Below are 16,756 nucleotides of genomic sequence, written 5' to 3' on the forward strand. Positions count from 1 at the left end.
TTTGCCTAATAATTCTGCACTCCCTGTAGTGTTTGACAATATATTACTGTGTGTGTGCATATGTCATAACATAATTTGCTTGATAGTGAGCAAAGTAAATGCACTGTTCATTAAATCAGCATGATCAATACTATCTGTTTAGTAACAGAGTTTTATCTTTATTTTGGATTTTCAGCAGTAAACAATCATACTGGAAGAAAGATGTTGAAAGTTGCTGTCATTATAAAATATGAAATGATCCTATATTATTCTTTGTGTTTTGAACCTGCAAAGAACCGAAACAGTGTAGTTTTTGCAATGAAAAATCTTTTGCAATGAAAACAAACCAGAGTCAATGATGCTGTAGCTATGGGAATGTGTTTATTCTCTCAGATACTGCTTTTAAACACATACATTTCATGAAAATTTGAAAAAAAGTATTCTGTTGTAGATGACATTCAGAGCAGACAAAAATGTGACATTAGTAAATCTTACAATAAAGACCTATTTAAATAGACTTATTAACAGTCACTATGCCACTTTCTTTATATGTCTTTCATTCTTTTTGCTGTTTCCGTTGCTGAGTACCTTTTGCTGGACAGTTCCATTGGCAGTTTTTTTGTGGTTTCCTGGCTGCCTGAGTAGATAACAAGGGCCAGAAGCTTCCAGCTGGCCTACAAAACCAGATTGTGTGTTACTGATTATAAATCAGACACACACTCTCTCTCTCTCTCTCTCACCCAGAGACGAACCTCTGCCATGCTTGTTAAGTATCTGGCCTCTTCTACCTTCTACGTTTTTCTGGTGGATGGTGCTGGGCTGTGTTCCTCGGATTTCCAGTTTCTGTAACTGGTTCTCTGCTGAGACAATGAAAATGTGACCCAGAATCTTTTTTTCAAAGAGCTATAATAGATGTAGCATGTAGATGTAGACTGGTGTAGACTGAAATGAATAAGAATGTAGCATCTTTAAGAGAATGCTCATTGTCAACAAGCAATTTCTCTGGTACGTTCTGCATCTTATATAGCGCAAACTACAAAAAAATATCATAGAAAATACATGAACATCAAAAAACAAACAGTAACTGAATACTGTGTATTTTTACTTGTTCAGAATACCTGTATGATGGGCAAGGGGGTACTTGAATTTAGCAACGGGAGGAGTTGCAGGGTTTCCCCTGCTGTTTAGCAAGGTCTGGATGTTGCCCTGTGGCAGGCACACCAGCCGATTATCAGAAGCGCTCTCCAACACGGCTCTAGGTTTCTGTGGATAACACAGTGGAAGAGTACTTATAAGAATTCAGTTGTCAGTGTGAACCACAGACTGTACTTTTCACTCAATCATTTGTACTAGAGTTGGCTAAACAACTGGCAGGTTTACTTGCAGGAACACTAGTACACTACACATCCTTACCAGTTTGTTTATCTCAAATGACCTTGAACGCTTCTTTCTCGTCCGTGTCCCAGGAGAGTTTGCGCTGCACTCTGTTCCAGGTAGACCCCTCCTCCTGACGCTAGGCGAGCTGCCAGCTGGTCGGTTGGCCTTTATCCCCCCCTCCTCAGGCGTACTGACCACCAGGCTCTCCATGCTGGCTGCAGGCTTCAGCCTCCTCTTCATGGTGACAGGGGCTGTAGGGCGGGGCATGGTCTTGGCGGCTGAGTTGGTGTGCTGAAGTTCACCGGAGCTGGATCGCACTGATGAGGATTTGAGCACTCTCACACCCCTCTCCAGAGTTGAATTAGGAAGGTGAATCTTATCCTTATGAGAAAGACGAACAAATGCTGAAAATCTGAATATTACCAGGGGAAACGTTACCACTGTCCTATAAAGAAATCCTGGACGTTTATAGAAAAGATCGAAAAAGGTCTATTGTTTTAAATCCAAAATAAACCTGGCTCAGCTGCCAACAATATTTAAAAATCTTGTGATATCCTTGTTAAAAACTGTGATTTACCTAAAGTGGCACCAGAAAGTATTAACACCCTTCACCTTTTCCGCAACATTGTTACGTTGCAGGCTTATTCTAAGTATAGTTGTTCTTCAAATTTCTTCACTCCGTACCCCATAATGACATGTAGAAAAAAAAGGTTGTTAATGCAGTGTTGCGTAAGTATTTACACCCATGAGTTAATCATTATGTTGAAGCCCCTGTGGCACTAAGAATGCTGTTGAAGCTGCTCTGTGTATTCTCTTGTTAGGCAGATAAATTGTCTTATACTTTACGTTCGTGTCCTTAAGGCAAACTAAGTTAACACATGAGTAAAGTTAACGCATCAGTAAAGTTGTTGATTTAAGGGGTGAAACGCGCCCGTCGCCTGCTCCGCGAGATCAGCCGAGACACAGGCGCACGTCAGGCGTCTGATGACGCGCACGTACGCGCACACTTGAAGACTGCGCCGCGTGTGACCGTCACTAATATTCTAGCGTTGGTGCTCCAGTTGTTTTGTTTGGCCGTAAGATCGCTGACGCTGCAGTAGAAAAAGTTTACTCATTTTTTCAAGTGTAACATATTTTGGTGAGCCAGCCAGGAGGTGGCGGTAGAGAGTCAACACCATCACCAACCACCTTCCTTTTCAAGAAAGGGAAAGTGAAGTGATTGTCACATGTGATACACAGCAGCATAGCACACAGTGCACACAGTGAAATTTGTCCTCTGCATTTAACCCATCACCCTGAGTGAGCAGTGGGCGGCCATGACAGGCGCCCGGGGAGCAGTGTGTGGGGACGGTGCTTTGCTCAGTGGCACCTCAGTGGCACCTTGGCGGATCGGGATTCGAACCTGCAACCTTCTGATTACGGGGCCCGCTTCCTTAACCGCTAGGCCACCACTGCCCACCGCTAGGCCACCACTGCCCAAGAGACGACCCTTTATTAAAAAAATGGAAGCGATACAGTCTCTGCACGATCACGTGAGTGCAGCCTTGTGGGAGCTGGAGAGAGAGCCTCTGGTGGATGTCTGCAGGCGACTGAAATGCCCTGGCCTGGACAGTAGAGAGTCTCACGGCAGTACCAAGAGGACACTCATCAAGTTGCCAGAGGGTGTGTTTGACGAGATCGAGGAAAGAGAGGAACAGGATCAAGTGGAACAGTTTTACCAAGACACAGCCATAAACATTCAGAGACTAAACGAAGGAGAGTGTCCATTAGAAGAGGAACCCCCATCAAGAGAGTCTTCACCAAAGAAAGATCCTGAGGACAACCCTCAGCGTGCAACCCCAGTACAGACCACAGGTTATCTGCCCAAAACTCGACCAGAGCCAACACGATTCCTGCAAGAGGTAACATTGAGGACAGAGTTTAAAATCTATGGGCAGATTGGAGAGAATGGGCAGAAGGACAAGCTATCCTATCTCAATCTAGTCTGTCAGATTCAGAATGGGAGTGAAAAAGGACACTCAGAGACTGAAATAATTGAAGCAGTAATTAGGGCCATCAGTCCAAGACTGCCTCTAAGAGACATGTTGGAGATAAAACGGGGGCTGACTCTTAGCAAACTGCTCACCATATTAAAGCGACACTACAGGGTAGACAGCCCCAATCATCAGCTTCTCAATATCTCCCAAGAACCCAAAGAAACTGCCCTGAACTTTGTTTTCCGCGCCATTGAACTCAAAGAGAAATTGTTATGGATGGTGGTAAATGAGAAGACGGATGAACTGTACAGTAGAGCCACAATCCAGCAGAAGTTCCTCCGCTCCGTTGAAACTGAACTGCTCAGTGACTCTATCAAGTATCAGATATTGCCCCTCCTAAGCGACATGGGACCCGCCACTGGATCTCCAACACATGGCAGAAAGCCAACAAGCCGCTGCAAGGAAGATGTTGCGAGAGGAATGTGGGGCATTCGAATATGACAGTAATGATGTAGGTTGCATACCATCACTAAAAATGCACATTACCCTCCATGACACAAGTCCTGTGCAAAAGACTTACAGAGTATTTTTTTGCAGTATGAAAGAGTATTTGCAAGACCTGCTCAACAAAGGTTGGATCACACCATCACGGTCCCCCTACTCATCACCTGTGGTATGTGTCCGCAAGAAAGGCACTCTTCGCCTTTGTTGCGACTTAAGAGAGCTTAACTGCAAGTCAGTGCCAGACCGCCATCCAATACCAAGAATTCAAGATATGCTGAAAGCTCTTGGTTTTCGGTGTTGGACCATGGTAAGGCGTACCACCAGGGTTTCTTGGAAGAAGAAAGTCGCCCCTTAACCGCCTTCATCACAGCCTATGGGTTCTATCAATGGGTACGCATTCCTGGAAAATAAGAACTGCTATGCCAGACTGTTGTTTGTAGATTTCAGCTCTGCATTCAACACAGTTATCCCCTCCAAGCTGATCCAGAACCTGCGGGCCCTGGGAACACTGCAGCACAACTTGATTCAACCTTCCCAAATTCCTCCACCACACTCCATTGCTACATTCCCTATACTGACTTCCTGAAGCTACCCACACCAGATTCAAAATACTCATGCTCGCCTACAAAACCAAGGGCAGGTCCGGAAAGAGCTCTGTCATGCCTTCTAGGTGGAATGAACTTCCACTAGATGTTCGAAAAGCTGAGTTACTTAATATCTTCAAACCTTTGTAGGAAATACTTAGATTAAAAGAAAGCTGTTACATATATTTAAAAAAGGTTTGGTTGTTAAGGTAATAGAATTTACTAGTGAACCAAATGAGGGATTTAAATTATGGACAATTTAAAGCAATTATGTAAGTCATTGTGGATAAGAGCATCTGCCAAATATTATAAATGTAAAAAAAGTATAACAAATATAATTTTTTTTTAGCGATTCAATAGCGATTCAATATTTGCATTTAATGAAATTGTTTACTGCCAGGTGGTGCAATTGAGCAAAAATATTTAGTCCTGAATTATCACACCTCCAGCCTCGCTGTTCATTCCGATCACCAACATCTGCACCAGCCAATCGCCTCCACCAGCCAATCACTTCCACCTGTACCTCATCAGATGTTTGTTTGTTTCTTTTGTAAATATTCTCTAGAATAAGATGAAACTATGATCACACTTTGTACATGTGATTAGTAAGAGCCCTCTACTATTTATACTATGCACTTGTTACATATAGAGCGAGTGTATAGAAAAAAAGTAATACTGATGCAAACGGCATTGGGAACATTTCGATTCTGAAAGTGGGTAGTGGGTAAGGAAGCGGACTCATAATCAGAAGGTTGTTAAAATCCCAAACCGGCAAGGTGCTACTGAGCAAAGCACCGTCCCCATATGCTGCTCCCCGGCCTGTCATTGCTGCCCCCTGCTCACTAAGGGTGATTTGTTAAACACAAAGGACACATTTTGTGTTTCACAATAACAATAACTTGTTTCCATACACCATTTGATACTGCATGAGATACTAACTGTATTAGCAGCCTGCATGCGTGTTCTCCTCTGGGCTGCTATGACTGAAATGCTCTTTGTGTCGCTGGCAATCTCTTTCAGAGTATCTGCACTCATTGCTGCCGCCGCTGCTGCTTTACTTCCCATGGGCTGCGTTCACACATACATACAAAAGAAACAATAGTGAGGCATTGTCCAAAACAAGATTTTCAAATTAAAAATTGAAAATAATTGTCATACTGGGCACTGAGGTGCAGCTTTAAAATTGTCTATATGGTGTGAATATTTTTATAAAACTAATTAATAAAAATATATGGTGAGATTGCAAAGTGACACTGATTGCCACCAATAAAATGAGAGAATACATCCTAGAAAGACATTGTATTAGGACAAGAGAGGACCATGAAGCGCACACCATTCAGTTTCTCCACTTTTGGTATAAACTAGCCACTTGCAATGCAGGGGGTGTCGTCAACATTGGCATCAGTGAGACTCTTTTATTAATTGTGGCCCTTTACCTCAAACACATTATGTAATCTGAATTGTATAGTTTACCTGCATGCCTGATTGAGGGCTGATGGATAATGGTCGTCGTGTCTGTTGGCGATGTTTAATTGTGGACTTACAAGCTCTGTTGGAGTCACTGATTATCATTAATTACATTTTTGGTCAATAACATGAGCGTTTTAGTAATGTGTTGTCTTTGAGCTGATTTTAACATTGCACCTGTCATTGTCTGGGCCAAATGAAGAGGGAAGAGCACGCCCTCTGCTTGTAGAAATATTAAAAGTCCTGTTTCCACTGCGGGGTGAAAGGTCAGCCTGACTGCTCTCGATGAGCTCTGAGACCAGATCATCCAACTTTAGCTGCCGGGCCACAGTCAGTATGGAGCCATCCTACACACATAAAACACACAGGCATGCACAGAGTCTCTCCTGCACTAGCTGTGTTTTATTACCCATTATATTACAGGCTAAACACTGACACTTTATGTACTGGCACTGTCAGATTGGTCAGAACGGATGCAAGATGTGTAAAAAGCATGTATTGGGGGTGAGGTGGAAGTGTTACCCTCATGCAGCTGGTAGTGATGGTGTGAAGGTTGAGGATCTGATCCAAATTTCCCTCACTGAGCTCATTAAAATAACGAGAATATAAGAGCTGCAGTTCCTGTGGTACAGTCAAACCCTGCTCTGAAGTTAAACACAACCAATAGAGGGTTAATATTTGCATCAGGACAAGTATTCAATAGGCCATTAAATATATTTTGGTGGCTGTCATCAAAATGGTGAATTTTGTCCATGAGGCAATTTGTCACCTATACAGTGCACAAACAGCTTTGGTCCCTTACCCTCAATGATGGTTTTCTGCTGCTGGATTATGTCATCATAGAGAGTCCGCTGCTGCTCATGCCGCTGAATAATGAAGTCTTTGCTGCGCAGCGCATTCTCCTTGCAGAGCGCCAGCGTTCGCACCTCAGTGTTCTCCACCTCCAGTTCATGGAGCCGGCAGAGCAGGGTGAGGATCTCCCTTTGCTCTGTATCACTGATTCGCTGTGGTAAGAGCTCCTCCATCTGAGATGACTTCAACTTCATGGTCTTCAGCTTTCCTTCCAGCTCACACTGAGAGGGAGGAAAGTTTTTTGCATAATCCAGGTCTCAACATTTTACATTTGAGGCTCTTATTTAATTATTAAATGTTAAGCCCTTCTGGGGCATCAAGGAAAAAAAAAAAAAAAAAGATAGATTCTGAGTGGTTATACCTTCATAGCCATGGTTGATCTCTGCTCAGCAAGTAGAGAGACAATCTCCTCACGTGCAGCTGTTACATCTTGAGGCTCTGCTAGCTCCTCTCCTCCACTGTCATCACCATCTTCACCAGTATCTCTCTTCCCCCCTCTTTCATGCTCCCTGCACCTGACATGCCGTGTCTGTTCTCGCTCCCAACTATTTTAAAGAGGAGATGCAACTGAGCAAATTGCACTGTGCAACTGTGTGGGGGCTGTGTGTATGTGTGGTTTTTGTACTCTGTTATGGTGACCAGGTGTCTGGATGTGTCAATATGAAGCTCCATGTTGCTGTTCTCCAGCTCCATTAGACTCCGTCTGACCTCCATCTGCTCTCTGAATGCAGAAAGGAGCTGATCCCGTAACACACACACCTCCTTACGGCTGTACTGCTGGCCCTCTGCTACAAAAGTTCACACACACATCACCTTTTCTTCCTCCACTGTAAAATACACCTTACACACAGAGAAATCCACCTTGACTAATGTTATCCATTTCTCCTTGACTCTGCTGCTCGATTTTTGTCCTCAGTCGATCAATCTCCTTCCTGAGGTCTGCAATAATGCTGGTGTACTGGGCAAGGTGGTAGTTCACGTTCAGCAGGTTTCGTTTAACCTGTCCATTCCAAAGCACAGGTATGGTTTTAAAGGCTTCACTATTGTTAGGCCTTCTAAACTGTTTTTACACTGGTACAAACTGGTATGGTGACACTAGATCTACAGTAAAATTCTGTAGACTGACACCACCTTGGTTCTGATGTTCTTGGCCTTGTCCGCGTACAGTAATGTGTTCCGGGACTCTTCAAAATTTGTGCTTGCAGGGCTGATGTGGGCGATCATAACAGTCCGACTGTTTCCTCCCAGAGCATCCTAGAATATTTAAAACATGCACCATTTTGTATTTGCAGGGCAGATCTGGGAATGTTTCTCCCTGTACCTGCAGACTATGAATAATATCTGTGGAAATGCAATCACATCTTATTTCTGTAGTGCAGCTTCTGGACCATCGGTTTTATTTTTATTTATTTTTGAGCTCTTAAACTCAACCCTTAAATGGATCATATGGGACTGCAATCAGTGTGAACACCCTTATACGCTTAAGTACTGAAGTGAACCATTTTCATACAAACCCAATGGCTTAATTTACAATATTTTGCACATCAAGCCATTTTCTAGCAAAATCCCCTTTATTACTATAATACATAAGGAGACCTAGGTGAAATCAATTTACCTTGAGAAGGCGGGTGAGTTTGCTGTCTCTGTAGTTCACAAACTGGGATCCTTTTCCGGCTTTTTCACTCAGGGCATTGATGCAGTTGGCCAGTGCCAGCAGTGAGCGGTTAATGTGAGCTCCCTCTTTCATTCTTTTGCCTCTGTTCTGAGTCTGAGAGAAAATAGAAAAAGTGAAGAGATTTTTAATGAATCCCTGATTTTGAAATTGAACTATTTCAAGAACTGTATGCTTACTCCAGTTAATCCCAGGTTGTCGAGCTTGTATAACTTTTTTACATTTACATGACACTTGTATCTCAAGTGCACACTAATTAGTTTCCCTGGATAAGACATATTTGAAATATGTTTTTCTGAATGACAAAAAAGACAGCTAGTCAGTAGGGAAATGGTTGGATTTTTAATCAAAGTGAAAAATATATACTTTGGTGGCTGTTAATATATGAAAATATCTACAGTTGTGGCCAAAAAATTGAGACTTACCTGTCTGCTGCTTAATTATAATGATTTTTTAAAATATATAAATCTTGTCCAGTTCCTGTGGTGTATAACGTAATTGTCAAAAAAGGCTTTTGAAACGTAATCAAGTTTTTGCGAACAGTCAGTATTTGCAGTGTTTGGCCTTTTTTCAAGATCTCTGCAATGCTGGTATGCTGTCAATCAACTTCTGGGCCAAATCCTGGCTGATTGCAACCCATTTCATAATCAGTGCTTGGAGTTTGTCAATTTGGGTTTTTTGTCCACCTGCCTCCTTGAGGATTGACCAAGTTCCCAATTTGATTTAAGGTCCAGAGTTTCCTGGCCTTTTTTTCAAATTTTTAATCCTTAGTTCTCACTTAGCCTTTTCCAGCATGATTGAGCATCATGCCATAAGGCCATTGTTCTTGACCAAACTGTCCTTGGATGGTTTGGAGAAGTAGCTGTTGGATGTTTTTTGTACCTTTTTTATTTATTTATTTATTATTTATTTGTTTTTATTCATGGCTGTGTTCTTAGGCAAAATTGGATCTGCTATTTTAACTCAATCAGCATGACTATGATCTCCAGCCTTGTGCTCCTCAACTGAAATGATCTCAGCAGGGTTTTTTTTTGGCAGGGCTGAAACGCTGTGGAAATGGGTTTTTGTGAACCAGTATGTCAACTTTTGGCCATGACTGTATTGGGTTTTTAGGCACAGAAAAGACCTTGAATACATCGTTCCTATGGTATGCGCATATAAATATGGGAAGGCAGCATTTACTACCAAGCATTCAGACCCATGTAACATGGGGGAAATAGTAAGCTTACTTTTGTGGGCAATTTCTAATTTTTATACTGGACAATCATGTCTCCATAGCATTTATAGCAGCTGTAGGCTTATTTGTTTTCATTGTGTTTTTTTTGGGGTTTTTTTTTTAAACATCCGGACTTATGCCCTCTACTGGCTGATTAAGATTGTCACAGTATGGACTGGCTTTGTTTTGGTAGAAACTGAATGATGTCACCGGATTTTAGAATAGGCTACAGAGCAGCCTGCACACCATACCCTGATGTCAAAGGTGATTGGGACTGTTTGTGAACGCTGGCTCTGGGTTACATTTGTGTGGCGCTGTTATGTGAGAGGTGCCAAGTTTTCACCACCTCACCAGATGTTCATTATGTCTTAAATAATGAATGAGTCTGAATATGAAATATTCATAGGACTGAAACTGGAGCTTTCACGGTGAGTGACTCAGGTGTCACAGTAAGAGTCAAGTTTTGGGGAAATTTTTTAATGAGATTTGCAGCATTTTAAGAGCATGATTTAAAAAAAAAAAACGCTCTGAAAAGCTATAATGGGACCTGATTTTATACAGACTCTACAGGTTCTGCAGCATTTCAATGAGCAAAACTAAGTACCAGGAAATTAATGTGGGGTGTGCTGAATAGTGAAGATACAGAAACACTGTGATGGGACATGAAATGAAATAAACTGCACCAACACTAAAATATTAAACACAAGAAGCAGCGGTTTTGTAGCTGTAATACAAACCTGTGAAGCCCTCTCTGTGCCTGCGAGGTCCACCATAAAGAGTTTTCCCATCCTGACTTCCTCACTGACATCTTTTATCCGGTTCTTCTGTTTCACTGTTACCTGCAGGAGAAAAATGTTTTTATTTGCATTGTTTATACTAGTGAATCATTTAGAGTATTTTAATATTTATTTAATATTTATTTAATATTTATTTATGTACATTTATTCGATCTTATTTTAGTGTATATATTTTTTGCTTTGTTTTCTGCTCATGAAACCAGAAAGTTAGTATATAAAAACTATTACACCTGTGAATGGGGGGGGGAGGGTGGATTCACAATACAGAAATGTACAGCCTGATTTCTTTTACCTGTAGGATGGCATGGGATCTAGAAGAAGTCTTGTTTGCTGCAGTGGGTTCTTGTGTTCGCTGCTTATTGCCTTTAGTTAGAAGAGCCATTATCTAACCCCCCCCCCACAAAAAAAAACAAACATTTGAAATATATGCCATGTCCACCAAAACCAGTAAAAATATTAATGCAACAAAGGCCAAGACTGCAGTTAAGATGGAATAAAATACACCCTTGTGTGATTTAATCATAGATGCTATTCAGTGCTCAAGAAAGGTAGAGATTCTGTATTCTTACACTTTTTCTGCCGGTCTTCCCATTACCTTTTTCATCCTGTAATTCACATGTGGTCCACCAAAACATACAGTGTGACTCATAAAATAAAAGCTATGTGACCGCTCACCTCTTTAGCGTTGCTAGTTGAAAACTCAGTAATGCCTGCAATGCGTATTTCTCCTTTAGCATCCTCCCTCAGGTCAAGGTACCCAGATGATGGATTCAAAAGGTCTCTGATCACTTCATTATAAATCTTTAAAACATGCAATGGGGGAAAAAAAAGTTAATGGTTCTTGGCTAAACACATTCATGTTTTCTGTTTTTGTGTGTACTCACTGGCTCCGTATGGACTTCATTAAATACAATGGTGTTAGAATAACTACACTATAATTTGGTTTTGTGAATGATTCCTACTTCAACAAGATTCACCTCCAAATATGACATGAATACACAACAGTCCATGTCATCTCTGCTGGCTTCAATGGCTTTAAAGAGGTCATTAAGTGTGCGGACATAGATCCCTGGCTCTGAGTCCACGCCAAGCATGGTGTAGGTCTTCCCTGCTCCTAGAGGTTAAGGAAGTTACTTTTAAAAATTGACATGACACTGTCCCGGGCAAAATAAATAAATAAATGTCCTTTTATTTTTAATACTTTTTAATTATAAAACCAAATCATTAAAGATAACAGTAACTCTACCTGTGGGACCATAAGCAAAGACCGTAGCATTGTATCCTGATATCACTCCTTCAATCAGGTTCTTTGTGGTGGCCTCATAAACCTCTTCCTATGAATAAAACATGGAGGCTTTTTTATATAGATATATAGATTTATATAGATATATATTTTTTATATATATATATAGATAAAGTTAGACTTTAATCTCAAATTACTTGAATATCAAGCCAGCCAGTCACAATCCATTTTACATACTGATATATATATGGGGTGCTATTTTTGAACTGGCGTGTTTCCTAGTGTGAGGTAAGATCCTCAGGATTTACCTAAAATATGGTCTTACACTGGCAACAAAGCCCCACGCTCTGCTTCGCACCAGTTTGAATAGTGCCCATGAACATCAGTGTGTATTAGAGCTAAACTTTAGATATGCTTGCTGTATTAGGGGCTACAAGGAAGTTAAAGACCTGTTGAGCTTTTTGATCAAATGCCACGTCAAACATGTAGGTTTTCTCTCTGGAACGATTTGCCCTTAGATGGTTTTCGGAGTCTTCACAGGGATCCATCAACACCACCATCTACAAAGAGTTCAAAATCCAGTTTAGGTGGTAAAAGGCTGCTCTAGTGTGTTGGTGTCTGTGTGGATATTGCCCATGCAAAGTTAATTCTAAAATGTAAAAAATCTATAGAACATGGTAGAACATTTGATCAGACCTATGTGTAGTACTTTTCATCTTTAAAATAATTCATGAATATAATGTATGTCAACACAACAAAACACAAATTAACAAATGGAAAGCAACAGAGTAATACGCAGTATGACTGAAAGCTTTCTTGTCTGCTTTCTTCTTGGTTAGGCAAGAACATAGAGCCATAAAAATCCTTGGTGTAGTTTTGAACACCTTTTTCTTTTCTTTTTAAAATACTAGCACATTCCCTTATTCCCCTGTCTGGTAACTAAATCTGCTATAATACAAACACTAAAATGCCCCACAATTCTGTACATATATGCAATACAAAGAGAACAATTGATATCCCTCTAGTATTTACATTAATAATGTTACAGAATAATATAAAAGCAGTTAAAATCTATTAGTCATTGCAGTGTCTTTTTTTTATAGTTTTATTTTTTGTCTCAAGTACCTGATCATCCACCCTCTTTGCGACCACTGTGGCTCCTTCCTCCAGCTCAGCCTCGTTCATTGGGCGGATGCGGAGCGCAACCTGAGGACCATATCAGTGCACCTTTACAGCAGTATGTATGGTTTACATCCATATTACTAGGATTTTACTTTTACCTACTTGACATGAATATCATGGATATTGGGCCTAATACCTAATTTATACATCTTTACACATCATTTAGGCAAATTTGTGATTTCATCTACATTAATGTTAGACAGTGCATAGTGAAACAAAACGTTTCCCCAGAACCTGGTCTTACATGTTACATATTGACAAAATGCACATGTGCAACAAACTACATAAAGTACAAACATTGGACACATGCAGTGAATGAATGTGCAGAGTAACAATGTGCAAATGCTGTAGATTTTTTAAAATTGTTTTCTCCAGTGTCAACGTGTCTTGGATGTGCTGAAAGACTAAAGTAAAAAAAAAAAAAAAATCTGGGTTCGGCAAGGCCGCTACTGTCGTGCTGCCATTTTGGACTATCCTGTAACAAATATACAGCAAAAAGCAGCAGGATATTGAACAGTCTAATGGCTGTGGGAAGGAAGGGATTTCTATGGCATTCAGTGTAACTCTTTAAGCTTACATTATTTATCAGAGGACAGGGGCAGTCCCCCTGGAGCAACTTAGGGTTAAGTGTCTTGCTCAGGGACACAATGGTAGTAAGTGGGATTTGAACCTGGGTCTCCTGGTTCATAGGCGAGTGTGTTACCCACTAGGCTACTACCACCCCAACTGATCAGTCTGTGGCTGAAAGGTACTTTCTGTTCATTCACCACATTGTGGAGTGATCTACAGTGTCCATGTCCACTGACTGATTTTGAGATAGATTCAGACAAGAGTGAAAGGCCTAGCGGCTAAGGAAGAAGACCTGTAACCGGAAGGTTGCATGTTCAAATCCCGAGCCACTAAGGTGTAGGGAGGTGTTCTAAGGGTAATTGGATCAAGAGATTTGTCAGTATAACAGTATACTGTTTCACACAGACCCCCTCATAGTCCATTGTAAAAAGAGAAATATATATGTAACATTACACAATTTTCAAAAGCACCCCCCCCCCCTTCAACACACAATTGAAATACTTTCTTTGTGTTAATCTACATTTTGTATTTTAGAAACTGAGTGCTCCCTGTTTGGGTTCCCTTATGGCAAACTCACTACACAATGCAGGAGATGTACATGGTCTCTTCCTACTTAGGCAATCACTTCATTCCACGGTTTCTTATGTTACAGTACAGGTATTAACAACCCTTTACCTGGAGAGCATTCAGTCTGCACGTTTTTTGGGTTAAATTTCATTGTCACACTTTATTCAAACTTGTTACAATACAAATAATTAATCAGCTGAATCAGGCAGTTGCCAGTGCCCAAACTCAGGACAAACCTTTTAAATACTTTTAGACTATAAAATAAAATTGTAGAACTTTCTGTACACTGAACAAGGACAAAACCGGACATAATGTAAAATGCCTGTAAGTGGATATGTTGGAAATTTCAAACAGCACAAGACCACTTGCAGTGGAAGCCCTTGCAGTTCTGATGTGGAACAGTGATGATGGGAGGAGGGAGGTCTGTCTGTTAGGAAGTCCAAGATCCAGCTGTGGAGTGGAGAGATTTTTCCCAGCAGGTCCAATTTACTTGCTTCTGATTTACCGTATTAAATGGTGAGCCGAAATGGATTAACAGCCTTCGGCAATGTGTTGAAGATATCTGTGTAGATTTCTGCAGGCTGGTCAGCACACCCTCTCAGCACCCAGGTGTGTGGTGTTCCTCAGTGGCTCCCTGGCCTCTGCCTCAAACCGTTCAGCTCACCTGGCAGGGAGGGGTCTCAACAGCACTGAACTATCTCTCAGGTAGTAGAACGGTCCATCAGACTGCTAAAACCTCTACAAGCTCCGAACAGTGCACGGAGCTGTTATTGGTGTAGACACACCGGCCACCGCCGCACATCTTCCCGGACGAGCAGGAGCCTCTGTTGCCATCGTGCAGCCAAGTTTCGGTGAAGATAAGAACGCAGCAGTCAAGTTTATTGTCCAAGGAGTACAGAGAGGAGCAGAGACTGTACCGCCGGTTCGCTTTTAGCCTAGTCTGCTTCCTGGTTCACTTGCCGTACTTCTGCCTCCTCGTGCACCGCTTTTGACTAACTTCTCTGTGGCCGGAGAATGTGCTCGTTGTCCGGAGAATGTGTCGCAGCGGCGCAGCCTCTCCAGCGTGTCTTCATCAGGCTTGATTTATTTTTGAGGTCAATAAGTTGTTTACTATTTTAGGGTGTTTTGTCCATGGTTCTGTCATAACCACCTTTTACACAACACCAGACACAAATATTTTACAAAACGTGCACTATGGTCAGGACCCCGTGTGGCTGCTGTGACATAGCAGGTCACCATCCCTGCATTTATTTTAAATACAGAGAACACATTCCGTTCACTTTCTAAATTCACATGTGCATGTAAAACTCATGTAATAACTTACCAGACAGTTTTAATTAATATGTTTGCATTAATTTGTACTTTCTAAATTTTTAAGTTCGACTATTACAAAAATGTCAGTATTACCAAGGTAACTGCAATAACATATGGTTATGAAATTGGAAACAGTGGTGAAATGGCTAAACACATTGCTTATCAGAACTGGAATCATGCTATCACCCTTTATTTTGTCTAACAGAACTAATTCTTCCTGATCTCTACTAGAGACTCAGATTATATATATTTTTCTCTATCCATAGATGAAGTATGCATCGTATGCATCAAATTGTCTCCTAAATAAACCATACTATTTGTTTTTTTTTGTTTGTTACCGTGAGTTGGTGGTCCTTTGACCCTCCTGGAAGCTCCTTCATGCTGTCCTGCTGTAATCCCCACTGCGTGGTTATTACCGGATCAGCGGCCAGATCCTTAATCTTGTCGACGCTTATCCTCTTCTTTTAAGGTGATGCAGGGCGGGGCAGTGACATGCACTGCTGTCACCGGACAGAACCACAGCAGCGGGTCGAGCGCGCCCGGCGCCTGGAGGTTCGGGCAGCAGCAGCCTCCTTGCGGCCCATGTGGAGCGGTCCCCCACGTGTCCCCCTCTCCCGCTGGTTTTCAGCGTCTTGCTCAGATCGCTGGGCGGTGTCGCGTCCGGCGACCATAGCAACAGTGCACCTCTCTCCAGAGCGCGCATTGGTTTACTCACATAAGCACGTCAGTCCGGTGCAGGAGGGACTTATAACACCGCGGTTAATAAAGTACATTACATTTACAGCATTTATCAGACGCCCTTATCCAGAGCGACTTACAATCAATAGTTACAGGGACAGTCTCCCTGGAGCAATTTAGGGTTAAGTGTCTTGCTCAGGGACACAATGATAGTAAGCGGGATAGTAGATTTGCTGGAAGTAATTAGCCTTATTTCATTAGTTATTGTAGTGTGATTTAGCAGCTGCAGCCTTTTGTGTAGTTTCACTTGTGTTTCATAAAAAGTACTTTAGTCTTGAAAAGCGATTCACTATCAATGAGAATTCCTTTTGTAGTTATGCAAAAATGTTGTCTGTTTTGGTTCCTTTGGACTACGTTAACTAATGCCATATGAGAATTTGTATTTGGCCATCTCTGAAACTGCATGAAGGCCTCAAGGAATACACCCTCGATCATCCTTGTCTTTCCAGAACACATTTGACATTTAATAACAATTGATTCTTTTGAGACCATCACATACAGAATTTCTAAATGTACCTTTTGACAGGCCCTACAGTCAGTTGACCCTTTCTGCACACAAGGAAAAACTCTTGGAGCGACAAAGATAGGGAGAAACCTTGGGAAGGAGTGAAACATAGGGACCCCTTCAAAGATTCAAATTCAAATTTTATTTCAGTCATACACTATGATATGCAGTGAAATGCTACAGACTACAGTATTGCAAATATTGCAAGTATAC

At 41.5% G+C, this 16,756-nt stretch overlaps 1 protein-coding gene across 4 annotated transcripts; it reads right to left on the reverse strand.

The window, feature by feature from the left end:
* Nucleotides 1-338: 338 nt before the first annotated feature.
* On the reverse strand, nucleotides 339-15,963 carry LOC114787071 (kinesin-like protein KIF19). 4 transcript variants are annotated; one of them, XM_028974822.1, is made up of 22 exons: nucleotides 15,639-15,963; nucleotides 12,793-12,873; nucleotides 12,117-12,227; nucleotides 11,671-11,758; nucleotides 11,402-11,538; nucleotides 11,100-11,225; nucleotides 10,717-10,809; nucleotides 10,365-10,466; nucleotides 8,355-8,507; nucleotides 7,871-7,993; nucleotides 7,601-7,739; nucleotides 7,365-7,524; nucleotides 7,101-7,284; nucleotides 6,690-6,960; nucleotides 6,410-6,531; nucleotides 6,065-6,234; nucleotides 5,894-5,981; nucleotides 5,360-5,488; nucleotides 1,393-1,737; nucleotides 1,098-1,242; nucleotides 732-839; nucleotides 339-653 (listed from the first exon to the last, which is right to left on the reverse strand). In XM_028974822.1, exons 1-22 carry the CDS (start codon nucleotides 15,678-15,680, stop codon nucleotides 511-513), a joined length of 3,060 nt encoding a protein of 1,019 aa, XP_028830655.1. In that variant the 5' UTR covers nucleotides 15,681-15,963; the 3' UTR covers nucleotides 339-510. The 4 variants fall into 4 exon arrangements, with proteins under 4 accessions (XP_028830655.1, XP_028830656.1, XP_028830654.1 ...); XM_028974823.1 differs by having other exon boundaries at nucleotides 5,894-5,969; nucleotides 7,365-7,527; XM_028974821.1 differs by having other exon boundaries at nucleotides 732-836; nucleotides 7,365-7,527.
* Between the last annotated feature and the right edge of the window lie 793 nt (nucleotides 15,964-16,756).

Source organism: Denticeps clupeoides, chromosome 3, assembly GCF_900700375.1.
Source record: "Denticeps clupeoides chromosome 3, fDenClu1.1, whole genome shotgun sequence".
In the NCBI taxonomy this organism is placed as follows: Eukaryota; Metazoa; Chordata; class Actinopteri; order Clupeiformes; family Denticipitidae; genus Denticeps; species Denticeps clupeoides.

Coding starts and splice junctions, on each gene's coding strand:
- LOC114787071 (XM_028974820.1), bottom strand. CDS start 15,680: ATGAAGGAGCTTCCAGGAGGGTCAAAGGACCACCAACTCACG. Junction 8,508..10,364: donor GCACAGAGAGGGCTTCACAG/GTTTGTATTACA, acceptor ATTTTCTCTCAG/ACTCAGAACAGAGGCAAAAG. Junction 7,740..7,870: donor CCAAGAACATCAGAACCAAG/GTGGTGTCAGTC, acceptor TGGAATGGACAG/GTTAAACGAAACCTGCTGAA.